At 41.9% G+C, this 23,784-nt stretch overlaps 1 protein-coding gene across 2 annotated transcripts; it reads left to right on the top strand.

The window, feature by feature from the left end:
* Positions 1–698: 698 nt before the first annotated feature.
* GINS1 (GINS complex subunit 1) lies at positions 699–22,600 on the top strand. Of its 2 annotated transcripts, none has more exons than XM_060078580.1 (7): positions 699–879; positions 5,794–5,858; positions 9,648–9,746; positions 10,359–10,449; positions 12,832–12,948; positions 17,560–17,634; positions 20,578–22,600. In XM_060078580.1, exons 1-7 carry the CDS (start codon positions 805–807, stop codon positions 20,644–20,646), a joined length of 591 nt encoding a protein of 196 aa, XP_059934563.1. In that variant the 5' UTR covers positions 699–804; the 3' UTR covers positions 20,647–22,600. The 2 variants fall into 2 exon arrangements, with proteins under 2 accessions (XP_059934563.1, XP_059934562.1); XM_060078579.1 differs by lacking the exon at positions 699–879 and adding an exon at positions 899–1,084.
* The last annotated feature ends 1,184 nt before the right edge of the window (positions 22,601–23,784 follow it).

Raw genomic sequence — 23,784 nt, 5'->3', positions numbered from 1 at the left:
TATTCATGTTAATCTAGGGCAATCCCCCACCACCACCTTGTAAGTTATTGTACACGTTTTTAAATGACTGATTTAATATCAAATGTAGTACGGTGGAGTTGAAGGCTTAAATACAGGGTCTGTCACTTTACGAACTGTGTGACCTTGGGCAAGTTCTCTAACTTCTGGTTTCTAATCAGTACCAAGAGTCTTAATAACCACTTTAAGGATAATCGTCAGAATTACGTGAAGTATGTCACAGTCCCTATCTCTTGTCTCAGCACACAAGAGATACCCAATAAAAGTTGTTTTCCCTTTACCATCACACAAACAAACCCACACTGCAAAACCGAACGGACGCAACGCTGGGTGCTAACATCACTGCACACCTTTGCCGGGTCTGCCTTCTAGACCGCACCGTGCGCGCCCCCGTTAACCTAAACGAGAATGAATGAATTCAACGGAAAAGGGGACGTACGTCCATCCCGAGCTGTGCTGCGCGGGAGCTGTCCTGCGGCTCAGCCTGAGCTCAGACCGAGGCCTGGACAGGAGGGCTGGGCTGAAACCACACCAAAGTCCGCAACCGCCCAGGTGTGGGGCTCCCCCTGTGACACTGCGGCAGAGCGGAGGCAAATGTCCCCTGGCCGCCGCCGTAGCCTGGAGGCCGGCAGTGCGCTCCTATTGGTTGCGCGTTTGGGCGCCAAAGCGGGGCGGAGGCGGGGTCGGCCCCGCGCGTCGCGGACCTGTAGGAGCTGAAATCGTAGGGCCTGGTTCGGCGGCTGTTTGCTTGAGAGCCGGTGGTCTGTAAGGGCCGGCGTGTCCACCATGTTCTGCGAGAGGGCCATGGAGCTGGTCCGCGAGCTGCACCGCGCGGCCGAGGGAAGGCTGCCGGCCTTCAACGTGAGGGCGGCGGACGGGCGGGCGCCTCCCAGGGGTGGCTTCTCTGGGGGCTGCGCAGCCGGGACGGGACGGCGGGTGTGCCCGTGGTTCTCCGCGGTGGATGTGGCCGGGTTGGTTTCTGCGGCTTCCCGCGCGCGGTCTGAACGGTCGGCGTCTCGCCCCGGTGACGCGCCGGAGAGGCCCGGAGACGGGTGCTGGAGCGCAGGTGTGAGTTGCACTGGGGAGGTGTGGACCGGGGTAGCGGGGCGTTAGGGCCGCGCCTGGAGGATTCGGTGAGCGCAGCCCCGCCGGGGAGCCGGCGGTGCGGACACCCTCTCCCCGCCGGCGAAGGGCGACCGGCGCGGGGTCCGCGGGCCGCACGGGGGCTCCGGGGCCGGGAGGTTTGCTGTTCACTCACAAGGCATTTCAGGGCAGCGATGGGGTAACTCTTCGTGTTTTGAAGATAATTGTGGCGGCACTTTGGGGAGTGGATCGAAGAGAAGAAAGAATGGCTCTGGGTGGTTACAGGAGACCACACGAGAGCTGTGTATGGTCCGAACGGCCCGGTCAGCGGGTGCTGAAAGCCGTGTCCTGAGACAGCAGGACTTGTAGCTACGAGGACAGGGCTGGAGGTGGGATGGATAGTGGGGGAGGAGAGGGGTCGGCATCTCGGGAGGCTTCTCTCTCTGGTAGCGGAGTAAACATCGGAGGTCAGCAGGAAGAGTGTTGGGGAAGGTGAGTTTTGTTTTGAACATTAAAGAGAAGTTAGTTTGACACTTAGGTCATTTAACGGATGGGGAAACTGAGCCGCGGAAATTATGGATCCAGTTAAGCAAGTTGCCTGAACTTGCAGCATATTGGAGCCAGAGCCTCAATCTGAATACAGGTTTCCTAGAGTCCAGTATGTTGTTCTTGCAACTTCAGACAGTTACTTCATCTAAAAAGTTAGGAGACCATAGTGGGAGGTTCAGTAGAGACGCTGGAATGCAGAGGCGTGGAGGCTGTCAAATGTGGCCCCGCTGGGGTCGGAAGACTAGGTCCTTTGGGGGTCGTGGTACATGGGAGGAAACCAGCCCAAGGGCTCAGAGACTGCCCACGGTGCTGGCTATTCAGACCCTTAGTCCAGCTCTCTTTTTCACTCACATTTTAGGATAAGTGTTGGTTTCGCACTTCGGGGTGGAGGGCTCAGGGGCGGACTTAGAAGTTGTAAAATCGCTCGCTTTTCTGGGTCTTAGTTGGCGGAGGTGCACCTTTTCTTGCAGTCGTGCCTGCCTTCGGAGCCGGCCACTGGCACAGCTGAGCTGAGACCAAGAATTGATCTGATTGACCCCACACGCCCTTGACCACACAGACTTTCAAGAATTATTCCTCCCAGGCAGATGATGGCTGGTTTAGAGCAGGGACTCTGCCTTGTTCATTCCAGAATCCCTCATGGTTAGGTGCTGTGTTCAGCAAATTGGAATGATTATGCACTTTCTACATGCAGAACTGGTAATCGTTTAAGTGAGTTTTTAGGAAAATTATTTTAGGTATCTTTAAAAAATTATTTCACACTTGTCTTTTGTATACCTGCTGATCTACTCATTGTGCAAGAGTTTCAACTATTCCTTAAAATAATATTTGTAATGAATGGAATATTTAACTGAATTCTAATACATCAGACTTTTCTATGATCTCTTTAACCACCTGATGGAAGAGAAGGTAGAAATCATGCTTTCATTTTCCATCAAGAATCATTTCTTAGGGCTTCCCTGGTGGCGCAGTGGTTGAGAGTCCGCCTGCCGAGGCAGGGGACGTGGGTTCGTGCCCCGGTCCGGGAGGATCCCACATGCCACGGAGCGGCTGGGCCCGTGAGCCATGGCCGCTGAGCCTGCGCGTCCGGAGCCTGTGCTCCGCAACGGGAGAGGCCACAACAGTGAGAGGCCCGCGTACCACAAAAAGACAAACAAACTTAAAAAAAAAAAAGAATCATTTCTTATATCCGAGCAGGGTTAAGTAAAGTGTAATTCTGTAATTATACCAGTAGTGCCGAAGCATTTTGCTAATGCATATATTTTGGCTCTAAAAGTAGATGGGTTACTTATCTTTGTTTTGTTTGGGGTGGGTTTTATTTTGCTTGTTGTTCTAGCATTAGTGGTTTTCTTCTCCTTTTTTAAAAATTTTCAATTTAGTAGGTTTACAATGTTTCAGGTGTAGGGGTTGCTTGTTGACAGACTTATTGTGTGACATTTATGAATTTTATAATTCTAATGTTTTTATCCTTCCAAGGGAAAATTTTGCGTGCATGTGTCTTTTATATCTTTATTGGATTGTAATTGCTTTACAACGTCGTGTTAGTTTCTGCTGTACAACAAAGTGAATCAGCTAGATGTATACATAGATCCCCATATCCCCTCCCTCTTGAGCCTCCCTCCCACCCTCCCCATCCCACCCCTCTAGGTCATCACAAAGCACCGAGCTGATCTCCCTGTGCGATACCGCAGCTTCCCACTAGCGATCTGTTTTCTACATGGTAGTGTGTATATGTCGATGCTACTCTCTCAAGTCGTCTCACCCTCCCCTTCCCCCTCTGTGTCCACAAGTCAGTTCGTTCCTTTTTATGGCTGAGTAATATTCCATCGTATTTATGTACCACATCTTCTTTATCCATTCATCTGCTGATGGACATTTAGGTTGCTTCCACGTCCTGGCTGTTGTAAATAGTGCTGCAATGAACATTGGGGTACGTGCATCTTTTTGAATTATGGTTTTCTCCGTGTATATGCCCAGTAGTCGGATTGCTGGGTCGTAGGGTAGTTCTATTTGTAGTTTTTTAAGGAACCTCCATACTGTTCTCCATAGTGGCTGTATCAATGTACATTCCCCTCAACAGTGCAGGAGGGTTCCCTTTTCTCCACACCCTCTCCAGCATTGATTGTTTGTAGTTTTTTGATGATGGCCATTCTGACTGGTGTGAGGTGATACCTCATTGTGGTCTTGATTTGCTTGTCTCTAATGATTTGCCTAATGATTTCTCTAATGATTTGCTCAAGTAGAAAAACTCCTTTGACCTTTCTATTTTCTATTCTAGCAATGTTTTTGTTTTTTTTTTTGGTAGTAACCTTTTAAGATCATTTTCCAGTAAATAATAAATTATTTATATACTTTTGTCATGCATTATTGCTTCTGTAGGGCTATTGATTTTTTTTTTTTGGTCATTAGTTTTATCAAGGTATAATTTATATACAACAAAATACACATTTTAATAGACATTTCAGTTTTGACAAATGTATACAATCCTTATAACCGGCAACCCAATCAAGATTTCTGTCACCCCAAGGATTCCCTTTTCTCTTTTGTAGCTACTAGCTACCTCCCATCTGCAGCCTTAGGCAACCATGGATTTTCTTTCTGTGCTACAGATTATATTTGTCTTTTTAAGTGTATTTCTGGAGTCAGCATGCTCGGAGTTGCAAACTTTTCTGGACGGGGCCAATTGGAAGCATACAGTGTGTACTCCTTTCTGACTTCTTTTCTCAGTACAGTATATTCAAGATTATCCTTAATCAGTATGTTAATTGTATATTTTGTGTTAGTAATTCCTTTTTATTTTTTTAAATTATGGTAAAATATACATAACTTAAAATTTGCCTTTTTTTTTTTTTTGCGGTACGCGGGCCTCTCACTGTTGTGGCCTCTCCCGTTGCGGAGCACAGGCTCCGGACGCGCAGGCTCAGCGGCCATGGCTCACGGGCCCAGCCGCTCCGCGGCATGTGGGATCCTCCCGGACGGGGGCACAAACCCGCATTCCCCGCATCGGTAGACAGACTCCCAACCACTGCGCCACCAGGGAAGCCCCAAAATTTGCCATTTTTAAGCGTACACTTCAGTGGCATTAATTATATTCACATTGTTGTGCAACCATCACTCTTATTTCCAAAACTTTTCATAACCCCAAACAAACTCTATAACCTTTAAGCAATAACTCCCCACTCCTCTTTCCCCTCAGCTCCTGGTAACCTCTAATCTACTTTGTCTCTATGAATTTGCCTATTTCAGATAAGTGGAATCATACAATATTTGTCCTTCTGTGTCTGGCTTATTTCACTAAGCATAATGTTTTCAAGGTTCATCCATGTTGTTGCATGTATCAGTACTTCATTTCTTTTTTTGGCTGAATAATATTCCGTTGAATGGATATACAGTATTTGGTTTATCTCTTCATCAGTTGGACATTTGGGTTGTTTCCACTTTTTGGCTGTTATGAATAATGCTGCTCTGAACATTTGTGTACAAGTTTCTGTATGAAAAACTAGGTTTTCAGTTTTCTTGAGTATATACCTGGGAGTGGAATTGCTGGTTAATATGGTAATTCTGTGTTTAACTTTTTGTGGACTCATCAGACTGTTTTCTACAGGGCTGTACCATTTTACATTCCTACCTGCACTGTACAAGGGTTCCAATTTCTCCCCATCCTCTCCAACACTTGTTATCATGGCCATCCTAGTAGGTGTGGAAGGACTATTGGTTTTTTTGTTTGGTTTTTTTTTTGGCTGTGTTAGGTCTTCGTTGCTGTGCGTGGGCTTTCTCTAGTTGTGACGAGCAGGGGCTACCCTTTGTTGTGGTGCGTGGACTAATCATTGCAGTGGCTTCTCTTGTTGCAGAGCACAGGCTCTAGGCACGAGGGCTTCAGTAGTTGTGGCTTGCGGGCTCTAGAGTGCAGGCTCAGTAGTTGTGGCACGTGGGCTTAGTTGCTCTGTGGCATGTGGGATCTTCCCAGACCAGGGCTCGAACCCGTGTCCCCTGCATTGGCAGGCGGATTCTTAACCACTGCACCACCAGGGAAGTCCCGTACTATTGGTTTTTCATGACATACATAAATCAAAGATAAACATAGATAAAATAGTGCTACAAACTTGATGGGGGAATTAATGAGTGTAATTTTATATGTTCTAGGAGGATGGACTCAGGCAAGTTCTGGAGGAGATGAAAGCTTTATATGAACAAAACCAATCTGATGTGTAAGTTGATAAGATTGATATTTTAAAACAATTTAAGAAATATGATATTGAAATCAGATAATCTTAACATTAGTTTTAATTTTTTAAACTTTTTATTATTTTAAAATTAATTTTTATTTATTTATTTATTTTTGGCTGCGTTGGGTCTTCATTGCTCTATGTGGGCTTTCTCTAGTTGCGGCAAGCAGGGGCTACTCTTCATTGCGGTGCACGGGCTTCTCATTGCGGTGGCTTCTCTTGTTGGAGAGCACAGGCTCTAGGCGCACAGGCTTCAACAGTTGCGGCTCGCGGGCTCTAGGGTGCAGGCTCAGTAGTTGTGGTGCACAGGCTTAGTTGCTCTGTGGCATGTGAGATCTTCCTGGACCAGGGCTTGAACCCATGTCCCCTGCATTGGCAGGCGGATTCTTAACCACTGTGCCACCAGGGAAGTCTCAACATTAGATTTTAGATATGATTTGTTTTTTCTAATTCTCTGTGAGCCTGATCATACCCTAACTATACAGAACTAGAGGGATTTGTGTTAATCACTGCTATGTCCATAGGGATTCAAACAGTGCTTGGCACATGGTAGATGTTCAATAAATATTTGTTGTTTGACTGATATGACTTGAAAGGAATTGGGGTGGACCTAAAAGAGATGAGATGGGAGTAAGTAACAACCTTAATAAGTGAAATGTATTGTTTCCACTGCTTGTTTTCATCAGTAGAAGACTTACTGGTTTAAAAGGAGAACAGGCAGTTTGTAAACTTAGCAGGAGCAGCAGTGACTTACAATATCTTGAATGCAGTTCACTGAGAACTAGTGCTACAGAAGGCTTGGTAGGTGAGAGGGTTCTTGAGTTACAGACCATTTAGAGCCAAGCATGGTAGTTGGCCCAGTGGAGAATTTGGGCTGAATGACCAACTTCATAGGGTCCTGTGATTTGGTGAAGAGTAAGACACAGAGTACTAACTGCTGGATCAAAGGCGAGGTATTCAGATCTCAACCTGTCTGCAACATGAGGTTTCATGTTTGGCCTTGTTAGGGAGTGTTTTCATCAGTAAGTTGGATATAGAAATCAGTACTATGCTGTTAAGATTTATGGAGTACACAGAACAGTAGGCACATTTTGCAGTTACTGTATTTAAGGATAGATACAGATGGAACAAGGAACTGAACTGCAACAGGTCTGCAGTAAATGTAAGGGAAATGTAAAGTCCTGAACTCAGGTTCCCATACTGTTCATTTGTTCATTCAACAGATATGTACTAAACAATTATGAGCTGATAAATGGCTCTAGTATTTCAATTGTGAACAACATAATCAAGATTTTTGCCCCCGTGACCCTTACAGTGTAAGGCAGAAGGCAGATATTAAATACAGATACACCAAGTTGGAATACATGCTATGAAGGAAAACAACAAGACTAGGAGAGGGAATAATGAATTGAAAATATTAGTAGATTGAGGAGTCAGGGAAGTTCTCTCCAAGGAAGAGACATTTCAGCTGGGGCCTGAAGGAGAAGCAGGTTTTAGCAAGGCAGTAATTGGGTCAGAGAGCGTTCTAGGTGGAGGAAACAGCATATAGCAAAGACCCTGAGTTATGAAAGAGGGTGGGATACTCAGGGAACTGATCATTAAAGAAAGCCAGTGTGGCTGAAACTTAGTGAGCAGGCAAAGGGTGACACCTGGTGAGATTTTTAAGCATGTGGGGCAGGTGGAGGCACGTTTGTGTTTTAAAAGACCACCCTGGCTGCTGTGTGGATAGTAGACGGAGGGGCTGAGAGGATAGGGAGGCATGGTGGTCATGCAGGTGGCAGGAGAGGTAAGCCAGACTAGGGAGAAAGTGAACAGTTTATAGACATATTTAGGAGGTGGCCTAACAGGCCTTGGTCCAGTAAGAGGATGATTTTCCTATATTCATACCATCTGGAAATTCATGATCCAAAATTCTGTGCCCTATCCTCCTAGTTTGGTTCTCGGGGGTCAGTCACTATTACCAGTTTCTGGTTAAAATTACTTGTCAGAAGAAATCTATTCCTGTTTAATTACTCATGTGTAAATGTGAGTTTTTTAAGGAAGTTCTTATGTACCTAATAAAGTCCTCTGATGTTAGGTTGGGTGTATTTTATTTGTGCTATTTCTTTCTCTGTTTTTTTTTTTTTTTTTTTTTGCGTTAAGCGGGCCTCTCACTGTTGTGGCCTCTCCCGTTGCGGAGCACAGGCTCCGGACGCGCAGGCTCAGCGGCCATGGCTCACAGGCCCAGCTGCTCCATGGCATGTGGGATCTTCCCGGACTGGGGCACGAACCCGTGTCCCCTGCATCGGCAGGCGGACTCTCAACCACTGCACCACCAGGGAAGCCCTGTGCTATTTCTTTATAATCCAGAGCGCATTGTAAACAATGTGGAGAATAGGGAATTCCCTGGCGGTCCAGTGGTTAGGACTCTGCGTTTCCACTGCAGGGGGCACGGGTTCGATTCCTGGTTGGGGAACTCAGATCCTGCAAGCCTCTTGGTGTGGCCAAAAACAAAAAACAACAACAAAAAATGTGGAGAATAAATCTAATGTTTGTAGAGTGGCAGAAGTGTATAGAACAATCTAGAAGACATGGTAAAATGGGACATATATTTTACCTCTATTTTCAGGGCCTGGAGCAGGCATGTATATTTTGTATTTGTTTCCTTTTAAAACTCCAGAGTAGATTCTAATTCATTCTGTATACCTGGCTTTGTTTTGTTTTATTTCCAGTTTTTTTTTATTATGGTAAAATACACATCACATAAAATTTGCTATCTTAACTTTTTTTTTTTTTTTTGGCCACACTGTGGGGCATGTGGGATCCTAGTTCCCTGCCCCCTGCCCTGCAGTGGAAGTGTGGAGTCCCAATTACTGGACCACCAGAGAAGTCCCCCATCTTAACCATTTTTAAGCACACAGTTCAGTGTATACAGTACATTCATAATGTCATATAGCCATCACCATCATCTCCAGAACTCTTCATCTTGTAAAACTGAAACACTATGCCCATTAAACAACTGTACATTTGGTTTTATTTTATTTTATTTATTTATTTTTTGGCTGCGCCACGAGGCTTGCGGGATCTTGGTCCCCTGACCAGGGATTGAACCCGTGCCCTCAGCAGTGAAAGTGCAGAGTCCTAACCACTGGACCACCAGGGAGTTCCCAAACATCTGGTTTTAAAGTGCAATACTCGTCTGATATCCAAGGAGATATATATTTTACAGGGTAAAACCAAAATGTTCTCCCTCTCTGTGTGAAGGACCCTAAAGTACAGAACATGCACATAGTTGAAGATCAATAAATCTTTGTTGGATGAGTGGAGGACCATCTGACTCCAGAATTCTTAGCTCACTTTATTAGAATGAGGATTTGGAAGTACCACAGAAAGAGGACTCCATACGATCAGAACATGATGTGAGGCCATGATCTTATGCACCGTGATATTCGATCTGTCTCTTATCCCACCATGAAAAAGGGATTCCAAAAAGTGAGGAAACACAATATTTGTCTTTTGGAGACAAAGGAGATGAATCTGTGTGCAAAATGCAAAGTGCCACATGGCTAAACAAAACACTGGGAGTGTGATCCTAGGCAAATTAGTTAGCTTTTGGCTTTTTAATCTTTTAACATGTCAGCAAAAGCTCTGATGTGGAGGCAGGTACTATTTGGGTAGGTTAACTGCTAACATAAATGGATAAAAACAAGCATGGAGTCACTTGTTAGTTGGCTTGGAAAATTCGACTTATACTGAAGTAGACATTCTTTTCTTCCTTAAATGTTTTACCAGGAATGAAGCGAAGTCAGGTGGACGAAGTGATTTGATACCAACCATCAAGTTTCGACACTGTTCTTTGTTAAGAAATCAGCGCTGCACTGTAGCATACCTGTGAGCTTCTCTGTGTTTGCTGGGGTGGCAGGGAGCAGTGGAGGGTTCCCATGTGGTTTCCTAATTAACCATTTTATATGGATAACAGGAATTCTTAGATTTGTCTCTCTTTTATAAGCATTCTAAATTCTTCTCTTTTTTCTATTTAAATATTTTTTATAATAAAAAATTGCAGTATTCATAAAATTAGGGAAGAATATTACAAACCCCCATGGAGCCATCATATAGGCTTAACAATTCTTAACATTTTGCCATAATTGCTTCATCTTGTTTTATTTGTCTATGCTAAAACATTGTAGAACATCGGGCATTTTACCACTGAATACCTTAGTATGCATCTCTAAGAAATAAGGACCTTTTGGACCTTTTCTTACATGACCACCATGATTCTCATACCTAGAGGAATGAACCCGACTTCACAGCATCCATCCATACTGTATTCCTATTCTCCCTGTTGTCCCAAAGATGTCCTCTTACAATGGTTTGTTTGCCTCAGGAACCAAATAAAAGTCCACATGTTAAATTTTGGTGGTTGAGTCTGGAGTCTCTCTTGATCAAAACAACTTCTGATATCCCTCTGTTACGCCATCTAATACCTTATTAATGTCCTAGGTATGACCGATTGCTTCGGATTAGAGCACTCAGGTGGGAATGTGGCAGTGTCTTGCCAAGTGCTTTACGATTTCACATGTCTGCCGAAGAAGTAAGTCAGCACTGTTGTTCAAGTTTGTGAATTTGGAAAATCGCTGAGGTTATGGCAGTGTTCTGTAATAGTATTAATAGTATTTCTCTTTTTTTGTTTTAACATTTGTTTTTGAGTAATTTTTGGTCTGTAGTATATACTGTGATGAGAATGGTAGGAGTAATTCTGAATGCTATATGGAAAACTACTATTACTTAACAAAATAAAGGGTCCCATTATGTTACTTGTTAGTGATCCATCAGTAGGATGAAAAACCTGGCATTATTATTGGGAGATTTTCCATAAAATATGTGGGTATACATAATTTGCTTATCAGTGTGAATACTTGAATTCTTGATTTATCCAGTCATTAAGGGACAATATTTCAGGACACAGGATTGGAGCCAAGCAAACCTGTGTACAAACCTTGGCTCTGCCACTGTCAGATCTTGGGCAAGTGACTCGACCTCTCCCTGTGCCTAAATTCCCTCATTTACAAAGTGAGGGTCACACTGCCTACGGTGTTGCAGTGACTTCGGACACTACCTAAAGTTAGACCCAACTTCATAGGTTAAGACTGCTCTCACTTCAGATACCAGCCATAAAGTTTGAGGTTCCCAAGGCCACCCTCCCTTCTGACCAACTGGCTACAAATTCAGAGGTTCCCACCATCCCCTCAGGTTTGGGGCTTTTAGCCTCTTGATATTAGTCCAACTTGGAGAGAGGAGAGGGGAGCTAGAAGTAGAGCTCAGTCACCTGTGATTCAATCAACCATGATTTGATCAATCAATCAAGCCTATGTAATGATACCCCAGAGCTGTGTGAGCTTCCCTGGTTGACAGTACTTTGTGTGTGTTGTCACATATCAGTGTGCCAGGAGGGTGGTGTGTCCTGATTCCTCAGGGAGAGGATACTCGAAGCTTCACATTTGGGACTCCCAGACATCATCCTGGGTGTCTCTTCCTTTGGCTGGTTCTGATTTGTATTGCAATAAAACTGTGATTGTCAGTGTAGTGCTTTCCTGGGTTCTGTGAGTCATTCTGGCAAATTATTGAACCTGAGGGAGGGGTGTGTGTATGTGTGCGCACGCACACACTTTACTAATGCAGGTTATGTGTATAGTCTTTTAGGAGTTATCTTGTTTTACCTTTCACAAAGAGATTTACAGTACTGGAATTGATTTTTGTCAATAATGTAAGAGCCTAGTTGCATTTTGAATATGGATATTGAGATGGCATCATTCATTGAAAAGGTCTTCTTTTCCCCTTGCCCTGTGCACAGTGCCACTCGTCATAAATTGAATGTCAGTATATCTATGGATTTTGGATGGGGGACTTTCTCTTCTTTCTTAGTCTATTTGTCCTTGTACCAATTTCATATTGTTTAAATTATTGGAATTTTATAATAAGTCTTGAGTAAGTGTTCCCATCTTGTTCTTCTTCTTCAATGTCTTCACTGCTTTTGGCCTTCTGCATTTCCTTGCAAATTTCAGACTCAATTTATCAAGTTCCATTTTTTAAAAAATTGGGGTTTTGATTGAGATTGAATTGAATCTATAGATCAGTTGACGTTATTACAGTACTGAATCACCCAATCCTTGAAAGTGGTATATCCTTCCACATATTTTGGTTTACTTTAATTTCTCTCAACAATTAAAAAAAAACAGATTTACTGAGATACAATTTACATCCCCTAAAGTTTATCCTTTTACAGTATACAATTCAGTGTATTTAGGATATCCACAGAGTTGTGCATCCATCACCACCATCTTATCCAGAACATATTCTGTCCCCTCTTCCCAGGCCCTAGAGGCCACTACTCTACTTTCTTCATGGATTGGCCTAGTATGGACTTTTCATATGAGTGGAATCGTACAATATGTGGCCTTTTGTGGTTTTCACTCAGCATGTTTTCAAGGTTCATCCATGTGGTAACACATATAAGAGCTCCACTCCGATTTACGACTGAATAATCCCATTGTAGGGATGTACACATCTTATCCATTCATCAGTTGATGGACATTTGGGTGTTTTTCTCAACAGCATTTTATAGCTTTCAGAAAACCTGTCAATACAGAGTTTGAAGTTTGAAGAGATCATAATACTGAAATGGTGTATTTTTCATGGTTTGGTTTCTGGTGGAAAGCTCCTTAGGTCTGTGATTAAGTATGCTGGGATGCAAGTTCTGTGAGAACAGAGATGTTTGTTCACTTTGTTAAATGACCCTAAGTACCTAGACCAGTGCCTGGTTCATAACAGGCAGTCACTAATATTTGTAGTTTGAATGAATGGTTGTAGTAATGATCCATGTGGGGATGTGTGCTGTTTTTGAAAGGATTAGTATATAATTTCTGCAAGTTTGTTAACTTACAGCTTTGTCAAATGGCCATCTTTATGTTTGTAGATGGAATGGTTCAATCATTACAAAAAGTCCCTTGCTACCTACATGAGGTCGTTGGGAGGAGATGAAGGTTTGGACATCACACAGGATATGAAACCTCCAAAAAGCCTATACATAGAAGTAAGTATACCTTTTTAAAATGGATTTTTCTTTAATGCATAGACTGTAATGACTTTTGTCTAAGGGGTGATGTGGCACATATATACAATGGAATATTACTCAGCCATAAAAAGAAACGAAATTGAGTTACTCATAGAGAGGTGGATGGACCTAGAGTCTGTCATACAGAGTGAAGTAAGTCAGAAAGAGAAAAACAAATACCGTATGCTAACACATATATATGGAATATAAGGAAAAAAATGTCATGAAGAACCTAGGGGTAAGATGGGAATAAAGACACAGACCTACTAGAGAATGGACTTGAGGATATGGGGAGGGGGAAGGGTAAGCTGTGACAAAGTGAGAGAGCGGCATGGACATATATACACTACCAAATGTAAAATAGATAGCTAGTGGGAAGCAGCCGCATAGCACAGGGAGATCAGCCTGGTGCTTTCTGTACACCTAGAGGGGTGGGATAGGGAGGGTGGGAGGGAGACGCAGGAGGGAGGAGATAGGGGGATATATGTATATGTATAGCTGATTCACTTTGTTATAAAGCAGAAACAAACACACCATTGTAAAGCAATTATACTCCAATAAAGATGTTAAAAAAAAAAAAAAAGAGGGCTTCTCTGGTGGCCCAGTGGTTGAGAGTCCGCCTGCCAATGCAGGGGACATGGGGTTTGTGCCCTGGTCCAGGAAGATCCCACGTGCCGCAGAGCGGCTAGGCCCGTGAGCCATGGCTGCTGAGCCTGCGCCTCTGGAGCCTGTGCTCCACAACGGGAGAGGCCACAACAGTGAGAGGCCCGCGTACCGCAAAAAAAAAAGAAAAAAAAGAAAAAAGAAAAGAAAAGGGGTATATGAATATATATTAGTTTATACAGGCATACCTTGGAGATATCATGGGTTTGGTTTAAGACCCACAATAAAGTGCATATTCAATAAAGTGAGTCACGAAATGTTTTGGTTTCCCAGTACATATAAAAGTTATGTTTACACTATACTGTAGTCTGTTGAATATGCATTAGCATTATAATGCTAACCAACATCTGACAATGCAGGGTTGCCACAAACCTTCAATTTGTAAAAAGCGCAATATCTGAGAAGCACAATAAAGCAAAGCATAAAAAAGAAAGGAAACAAACTCAAACCAAAAATTTTACCTGTAGGTGGTGGTAGGAATAGGATGGAACAGCTAAAATTTTCTGACTGTACCTGTTTTAAAAGTTTTAACTTTGGAACCATGTAAATATTTTACATATTGTTAAAACAAAATGAAATCAAAGTGGAAAACCAACCTACACATTTTGAAAACAAAATGAAACAAATGAACCTGTGTTTTCATGTTGGTAGATTAGTCAAACAGGGGTTATTTAAATTACTTTAAAACACATAGATTGATTGTATTTCCCTAGTAGGTACATACTAAGGATGAAAAGAATTACAAAGAAATCTTAACCTGTTTTTAGTAATCATATTATTCGTAATAATGTTATTAGTAATAATATTCCTAAGAATAATATAATATTCTTTAATAAAGTTTATATATTGAAGAATAGAGCAAAAAAGTAATAGCATGGACTCATGTTGAATCATCTCTTCTAAAGAAGTATTTCTTAGCTCTGTCCACTGAAAAGGCCTAGAAACAAGGACCAACCCAGTAGCCATGAGCATCCACATTCTTGAGTCTATATGCCATTTCCTGTGAAAGGAAACCAGGACTCCTGGGGGGGAAATGGCTGATTCCAGGTCTCAAGTAGATTAAAGATGTACAAGCTGAGCATGGAAAGCAAAGAAAGTATCAAGGACTACCAGGGGAGTGCTGAAAAGACTTGGGAGCTGATTCGAAGGAGCTCTCATTAGCCAAAGAAAGGACAATTTGAGCATCAAAATGATAAACTGCAGTGAATTGCATCACATCAATTGCGTTAGAAGCATGAATGATAATGACACCTAACAACAACAGTTTTAAAACTGAAACCTCTTTGGGTCTCCTTGGAGAATATGAAGGATGCAACTCATTTTGGAAAATGGTAAATGAAAGAATGGAGTCAAGCATCCATCTGCCGTTACTGCACACATTCTATCTCAGGGTAGCCAAATTGTTTACGAGGGAAATCTCTTCTGTATAGAAGAATTCCAGCTAATAAATGCAGCAGGAATTAAAAAATTAGATTAATGCCGTTTTGTAGCCCTAATGCATGGAGGCAAGTAGCTGCTAAAGCATTAGGTGAAAAGCTTAAGAGAGACCTTAGTAGTGGATGGGTATGGGTAGCACCTAGGCCCATTGATCAATCTTAACATCCAAAAAGGGACACCAGGATTTCCCTGGTGGTGCAATGGTTAAGGATCTGCCTGCCAATGCAGGTGACACAGGTTTGATCCCTGGTGCAGGAAAATCCCACATGCTGTAGAGCAGCTAAGTCTGTGCAACTAAGCCCGTGCGCCACAGCTACTGAGCCTGTACTCTAGAGCCCACACGCCACAACTGCTAGCCCGTGTGCTGCAACTACTGAAGCCTGCGTGCTCTAGAGCCTGTGCTCTGCAACAGGAGAAGCCACCGCAATGAGAAGCCCATGCACCGCAACTAAGAGTAACCCCCACTCGCTGCAACTAGAGAAAGCCCGCGCACAGCAATGAAGACCCCACACAGCCAAAAAAAAAAAAACCAAAAAACAAAAAGGGACACCAGACATTTTGTGCTTCACGACATCATAACACCATTTGCCAGAAAACTAAACCTGATCTGATCCAGCCCCTATACCTAACTTCCAGTTTATAGGAAATTCAGGGGTGGGGCAACGTGTTAAATGACCCCATGGGAGTCCACAACAGAATCTATGTTTTGGGAAACTACCAAACTGCCCAGTTTCTTTAACAAATAAGCTGCCAAGGGGAAGGGGAAGGGGGAGAACCCTGTAGATTAAAGGAGACTTGGAGACATATTGGAAATGTGTGATGTGTAGCTCTTGTTTGACCCTCATTTGAGCATGGCAACTTTAAAAAAAATTCATGCGACAAAATGGGGAAATTTGGATTCTAACTGGGTATTTCATAATATTAAAAAATTATTAATAAGATGTGATAATGGTATTGGGATTCTTTAAAATCTTATTTTATAGAAATAAGCACTAAAATAATTATAGATTAAATGAAATGATGTCTAGGATTTGCTTCAAAATAACCCAGAAGTGGGTGAGGGAACAAGATTGGCCACATGTTGATAGTAGTTGAATCCAGTTGGTGGCACATTGAGTTTATTAGCCTTTTTACTTTTCAATGTGTTTGAGATTTTCCACAATAAAAGTCTACTTAAAGCAGCAAAATGCTGGTGGTGGGGGGGATTTTTCTTGTATTTCTCAAACCAACTTAAAATACCTTTGGGAGTCATGGTCGGATTGCAGAGGAATCACAGGACATGAAATTATCCAGGAAAAGTAGGAATCTAAGACTTGTCATTGGAGTTGGTAACACCAGTGCTAGTACTCTGGAGAATAAACTGAGGTCTGAACTCTCATAGGAGATGAAAATGCCCTCCTGCCTTCCTGTGGTAGCACTTGAAGCTGAGCCAGGTCTGAGATTTCTGGGGCTACCTTTGAATGTTCCTTCTTTGCAGTTGCAGAAGTGGTTATCAGGCTCCTTACCCCTCCCACCTTCCAACTAAGAGCCTCTCCTGATTCTTGTAGCATGAGTCTATATGTTTTCTTTCCTAGTGTGCTTCTAAGTAATACTGGGAAAGAGTCTGAATCAATCAATCAAAGGAGATTGGCAGAATCTGTAAAACAAATCTTATAGACTTATGTCCTGTTCTCAGATATTGATACTTTATGGGAGGAATCTGTAAGAGGCAGGTTGTGGTAGATCTAAAATGTTCTCTTTTCTTTGTAGATATGGGTGTTTTTTTATTTTCTTTTTAATTTTATTTTTGTCTGCATCATGTCTTCGTTGTGGCACGTGGGATCTTCGTTGTGGCATGAGGGATCTTTCGTTGTGGTGCACGGGCTTCTCTGTAGTTGTGGCATGCGGGTTTTCTCTTCTTTGGTTGTGGTGCATGGGCTCCAGGGTATGTGGGCTCTGTAGTGGCACAGGGTTCCAGGACGCGAGGGTTCTGTAGTTCGCAGCTCGCGGGCTCTAGTTGAGGTGCGCAAGCTCAGTAGTTGTGGTGCGCAGGCTTAGTTGCATGGGCTTAGTTGCTCTGTGGCATGTGGGATCTTAGTTCCCTGACATGGGATTGAACCTGCGTCCCATGCATTGTAAGGGTGATTCTTTATCACTGGACCACCAGGGAAGTCCCTGTAGATGTGTTTTCAACTGCTTGATTTTTCACAATTTGCAGAGGGAAAACAATCCAGTGACATTGTCTCTTTTTGGCAGCTCCTTAGGTTTCCTTGTTGTCAGTGCTGATGTACACATATATTCGGAGATTTGCCGTTTTTCTTCCTCCCTGTCAAAACAGGACAATTGGAACCACTAGAATACCACAGGAAGGAGTACTAGGCCTAAGTACACAGAGAAGAAATAAAGAGAAAGCCTAATACTTTTCATATGGGTATATATAAATCCCCTTCTGCTTTATGGTTTCTACATACTAAAAGGTAATTTAGATAAAACATCAGTTTTTCTTTTCAGGTGCGGTGTCTAAAAGACTATGGAGAATTTGAAGTTGATGATGGTACTTCAGTCCTATTAAAAAAAAATAGCCAGGTATTTATTGTCTTAAGACACTTTAAATTTTGTAAGAGTGTTGAATGACGAAAATGTTGGAATCAGTAACAAGGTAAGTATCACCTTGGGATGATCATTTGTATCGTAGGAATTATGTTTATTATAAAATACTCTTTTGTCCTTTTTCTAAATGTAAAGACGTGAAGCAAACGTTGCATATAGTAAGAAAGGGTTAATTACAGCTGACCCTTGAACAATGCACAGGGATTAGGGGTGCCTACAGACTCCCCTCTCCCCACACAGTCGGAAATCTGAGTACTTCTGTCTCTGCCTCAAAAACAAAGGGATTGATAAATGACTCACCCAAAGGCTGGAAGCTAAAACAGTTTGAATAGAATTAGGACCCAAAGCCCTAGTTCTTTTGATCCCACCTGTTGTGATCTCTAATGGAACATAAACTTTTCCCCATACTTAGCCAATTTAAAGATCTGTAAAATGAAAATACAGGTTTTATATATGTGTGTGTGTGTGTGTGTGTGTGTGTATATATATATATATATATATATATATATATATATATATATATATATATATATATGCATATTTGAGTGGAGTCATGCAGTTCAAACCCATGCTCAAGCATTAGCTATAATTTACTAGGGTATTGCTTGAATTTAATACTAAGCATTTCCCTGGGAAGTTGCCACAGTGGGTCTTACTCTAGTTAAGGGGGTATTAAGTTGTTGCATTTAGCTCCTTTCTTCAAATTATTATTTATTAAAAAGGTGCTAAGCACTAGTTTTCTGCCTATACTTCTTCACCTTGTAAATCTTAGTTCTTTAGCTAACAACTAGTGATATGGATCAAAAAATTTCTAAGTATTTAATATATAAACATAATAGAATTTACTAGGGAAAGACTGAAATTGTGAAATTATAACTCACTAAATTTTTCCTTATGAAGAATCTCAATTTATGGTTTCCTTAGAAATCTTCAAGTTCACATTAGATGAATTCACATTAGCTGAATTTATTTTATCCTGTCTCTATTTTCTGTAGTCATATTAGCACAGGAGGAAAGGTGAACTAGTAAAAACCACTCTTTCCTTTGTTGCCTGCCATCTTGTTATGAGACGGTCGGTATTTAATGACCCTAGCCACTTTTGTTGACTTCTGTTTGTTCTATTGAGCCAAAGGATGGTTCTGGTTATGTGGTTCTTAGCTCATTTCTCTAAGGGAGGGTGAGTTGGTCTCTTATTTTACTAGTACCCTTGGAGTTTTAAATAGTTTCCTGAAACCAAAGTTGAAATTATTAAAGACAGATTTTCAGGGTACCCTAAAATCTTTGGTCATTAAGGCAAAAGTTTCCCTTCCAAGGATACTAATGAATAGAAAATAGAGGGTGAAGCTCTGGGTTCACAAGAACAAAGCTAGCCTTATAAAGCAAGATCTGAGAAAATGCACTTCGCCCCAAAGTGTCCCTTGGTTGAATTTCTTTATCGAGCTTTGTGGCCAGTCTTCCCACCAGGTGTACTAAGACTCCTCAGCAGGGAGGGCCTGGGTGGGGCCAGGGCGGCCGAAACCCAGTCCCTCCTCCGTCTGCTGCTGTTACACGATTGCTGTTTACTGTGTGGCGCATTCAGAAGCCTTCCTCTTAATGAGACTTTGTCTCTCAGTATCACCCTATAAAAATGGGGAAACTTAAAAGCATAATCTACTCTAATTGATATTAAGGGGCTTCTAAAATGTCTGCGCACATCTGAAACCAGTTTTCTATAAAATCTATAGGGTAGATCACCCACATAATATAAAATGTTGATAGGGAAACATTTTCCTACTGTACATTCCTTTATTATTGACTCTATGGTAGGCATGCTTCTCTGGTTGTCCAGAAATCAGAACACCCTCTTTTTAGTAGATATTGGAATAATTGTTAAATGAACAACTCTATAGTTTTTTCTCTCTCTCTTTATTTTTTTTTACATTTTATATTCTTAAGGCTTTTTAAAAATTCAGTTAAATTAAACAGTCCTTGGCCCATGGGTCTTCATGACTGGTTTGGAGGAGTTTCTTTGGTCATGGGTCTCACCTGAGGCCTTTGAGTTTGTGGAGGACTGTCAGGTGCACGGTGCCACTGAAGTGGCATCCGCTTCCTTGAATACTTTGCATACTGTCTCCTTCAGTTACTTTCTAGGGTTACCTACACTGCACTTTCTAATGTACTGTTTCTTGTTTTTACCCAAGTATCTCTGTCTCGTCTTTGAGATTTCTTTGGTCACTTGTGACCTTGGAAACTCTTCCTGCCTCACTTCCAGCACCTCCCCGCTCCAGAGTTTACTAAATGTTCACTTTTGTTTTAAGCCCTGGTGTTCTGAGAGGGAATCAGACAAGGAGACTCCTTTCCACCTCAGAACTAGAGCAGTGTCCTCTCAGGAGACGTTGAGGATGAGCCTTAGCCAGGCACTGGCATCCTCACACACAGCGTGTGACCAGCACCCATGTCATAGGTTACAATGACTTGGAAAATATGGGAGAAGAGTTGCACTGTTAGTAGAAGAATGACTGTTCAGACTCAGATCCTAGAAAAGTTTTAATGGAGAAGACACTCCTTCCGTTTGCCTTCCTAATGAGCTGTTGCTGTACCACTTGTGATCCAGTGCCCCAAATCTCACCTACCTGGGTTTTCTGTGCATAAATTTTAAAATGCAAACATTAAGGAAAATACCTACTAGAATTCAAAACTCTTTAGTTAAATTTAACTTAAGCAAAACGTGAATTTGTTTATAGAGTTCAGATTTCAGTACAGCTCTCTAGGTGACATCCATTTCAGTTGATTAAAAGAGCAAAAATACTTAAGTTTAGCTTTTAACTACTTAGCTGGTGGAGTTTGAAATATATATATAATGCGCTGCTGCTTTTTAATGATGCGTCGTGTGATTTAACATTCTTTTCATTCCCTTTTCTTCCTCCCCGTCTTCCCCAGCACTTTCTACCTCGGTGGAAGTGCGAGCAGCTGATTAGACAAGGCATCCTGGAGCACGTGCTATCCTGACCTCGCGCCAGATGGCTGCCAAGGCTTCCCCCGTTCGAGGCTGGACCCAACCAAGGACACTTTTCCACCTCCCTCTCCACCTCCCCCAGGCCCACCACTTTTTGGTTTTAAAATTTAGACTTATTTTAACCAGGAATGCTTGGCCAAGGAGTATGGTTTGTTTTTCTTTTTCTTTTTTTTTTTCATTTGAACGTTAGTTTCTCTTTTATTTAATTTCCAAATATAACTCTATAACCTTCCATGGTAAACATATTTTTTAATCTATGTTGTATGCTTGCATTTTGAAGCATCATTTCTCAATAGAGAGTTTGAATTCTTGCCATACAGAGACTCCACATATCCAATCTGCTGTCCACAGTTCTAGAGGCAAGTCCAGGATCAAGGCTCTAGCAGATTCCGTGCCTAAAGAGAGTGCTTCCTAGTTCATACACCGCCATCTTCTCATTTTGTACTCACAAGGTGGAAGTGGTTTATTTTTCTATTGTACAGGATTCTCTCCTTTGTGTGGTAAGTTGTATCTGTAATCACAACATTCCTACAATTCCCAAAATACTATATACAGTTCCCAAAATACTATAGTGTGTTTTTGTTTAATGAAAGTAAATTATCAATATTACATTTTAATCTCTTTTAAACAATGAGGAAGTTTCACCTGGCTGTATAGGGAGATAGGAGGTCCTTGTGCATCTTGTGTTGCTGGAATTGTGCATTGTGCAAGCCGGGGAGCTGAATTTCTGCAATTCATGTTTCCAAATCACATGGGCAGGTGGAGCTGATGGCCTATAAAATTTTCAGCGTATTTAATGTTTAATAACATGTTAACTTATCACCTGGCTGTTAAGAAAGGAAGGACACAATGGATTTTGCCCATTTCCAGCAGTGGTGGCTGATCTGGCTCTTGCCTGTCTGCAAGCTTGTGAGGTGAGCACCAGGATCTCCCCTTTGGAAAGGGAAATTGAAATTGGGGCTAGGAAAGGAACTTTGTGCAGTTTCCCCCCAACAGTCACAGTGACCAGAAAGTCACGTGAAGAGCTGGTCAACTAAGTGGAGCGCAGTTTCTGTTGCCTGATAAACTGAAAATGGTAGACATTGGAGAGGCACAGAGTGGGCTTGCCTGATGGTCAGTGGCCTTTCCGCACCAGTCCCCTCCATGACCAGTGACTAGAGCCAGTCAACATAAATCAATAAAACCTACAAAATTTTAACTTTTCACTTCAAATAAGGAATATACTTATTATTTTATTCTGGGAATTAAACAGAAAAGTACAACATATATCAATAATTTACATACAGGAATGATGCTGGGCTATAATCTCAGAGGCATTCAGGTTTAAAATCCAGATAAACACAGTACCTGACACACTCTGTGCAGTTTATGTCTTAAACAGGTGAATGTTTCTGGCCAAAATTATACTCAAGAAATCAAGCTATAGAGGGGCTCTACCTAGGGTGTGGATCTGCATATTTTCACAACACACGTACTTAGGTCAGTAGGCAGCCCTTGACAGACTGTTTGTTTTTGTTTATGTATTTTTATGGCCGCGCCACTCGGCTTGCGGGATCTTACTTTCCTGACCAGGGACTGAACCCATGCCCTCAGCAGTGAAAGCACAGAGTCCTAACCACTGTACTGCCAGGGAATTCCCTCATTTTAAAAAATAATTCCTCCCATAGGTTCGTAGCTGCATCAGATTTTCATCTGAATCCCTGGTAATAAACAATATGGAATATTTCCCTAGTGATTGGGATGGATGATGTTTTAACTGTCCATCAGTGGTCACTTCCTTCCCTTGCATTTTGCTCTTCCAAGCATGTGGAACCATGTGCAGGTGATCCTAGAGTCCGTGTGAATCAGCCGTGAGGACAGACAGCAGTGAAGGCCATTGCCCTGTTGCCAGCCCAGCATCATTCCTGTACGTAAATTATTGATATATATTGTACTTTTCTGTTTAATTCCCAGAATAAAATAATAAATATATTCCTTATTTGAAGTGAATGTATGCTTGTTGAAAAGTTAAAATTTTGTAGGTTTTATTGATTTATGTTGACTGGCCCTAGAATTGTGGCTAGAATTTTAAAATTTATGTTTTTTTCTTATTATAGAGGTAATATATGCACAGTTAAAAAGGTTAAAAAAAATACAGTGTAAAAAATGAATACCACCATCCAGTGTGTCCACCGTTAACTGGTTACGGGTATAAGTGCAATCCCATTTCTTTTTAGTGTTTGCCCAATTACTTTCTAGTTTTTGTTTCTAATATGAATGGAATCTTCTATTATATTTTCTAATTGGTTTTGGCTGGTACATATAAAAAGCTGTAAATTATGATTTGGCCACATTCCTATATAAACTCATTTCTTTTTCACATTGATTTTGTTGTCTAGAACTGTCAGGAAAATTGACTAGTGCTGGTAATAGCTAACAACTTATCTTTTTCCTGACTTGACTGGAATGCCACAGTCTTCTTAATCTCTCTATCCCATACTTCTCCAGGAAAACTACCAAAACTTGTGGCCAGTGCAACTTGAAACCTCAAAATAAATTTAATACCATAATAAAACAGTGGTAGTTAACAAACATGATTTTTCCAAGTACACTTTGGGAACTTAAGTGATGATCATATATGGTTTCTCACTTAACTCCCTAAAGTTTATGAATTATATATAGAGAATTTTACTGTTGAACTATCTTGCATTCCATTTTTAACATTCTTCTTGGCTGTGGTGTGTTAACCATTCAGTGAACTGCAGGATTTGATTTGGTGTTATTTTATTGTGGAATTTTGCAGCTGTGAGTGATGCTGGTTTATAGTGTTTGGGAAGAGGGAAACGTGTGTGTCTTCACATATGTGTCTATACTTTGTGTTTTCAATAATCTGTTCCTATGAAACAGCCATCTGAACACAGTGGCTTTAAATGACACCATTTTATTAGTTCTCCCAGTTCTGTGGGTTGAGTGGGCTCAGCTGGGAGGTTCTGCAGATCTTGCTTGGGGTCCCTAATGCAGTTGCATTCAGGTGGTGGCCTGGATGGGATGGCTTGGCCTCTGGTCTCCATGTGGGCCTCTCCCGTGGTTCTCTCCAGCAAGCTGGCTGGGCTTCTCACCTGGCAGCTTAGGACTCCTGCAGGGTTAAGAGG

This window comes from Mesoplodon densirostris, chromosome 16 (genome assembly GCF_025265405.1).
Source record: "Mesoplodon densirostris isolate mMesDen1 chromosome 16, mMesDen1 primary haplotype, whole genome shotgun sequence".
Taxonomy (NCBI): Eukaryota; Metazoa; Chordata; class Mammalia; order Artiodactyla; family Ziphiidae; genus Mesoplodon; species Mesoplodon densirostris.
This window is presented reverse-complemented; position numbering and strand designations above follow the sequence as displayed.

Coding starts and splice junctions, on each gene's coding strand:
- GINS1 (XM_060078579.1), top strand. CDS start 980: ATGTGGCCGGGTTGGTTTCTGCGGCTTCCCGCGCGCGGTCTGAACGGT. Junction 9,747..10,358: donor CGCTGCACTGTAGCATACCT/GTGAGCTTCTCT, acceptor TTAATGTCCTAG/GTATGACCGATTGCTTCGGA. Junction 17,635..20,577: donor TATTAAAAAAAAATAGCCAG/GTATTTATTGTC, acceptor CGTCTTCCCCAG/CACTTTCTACCTCGGTGGAA.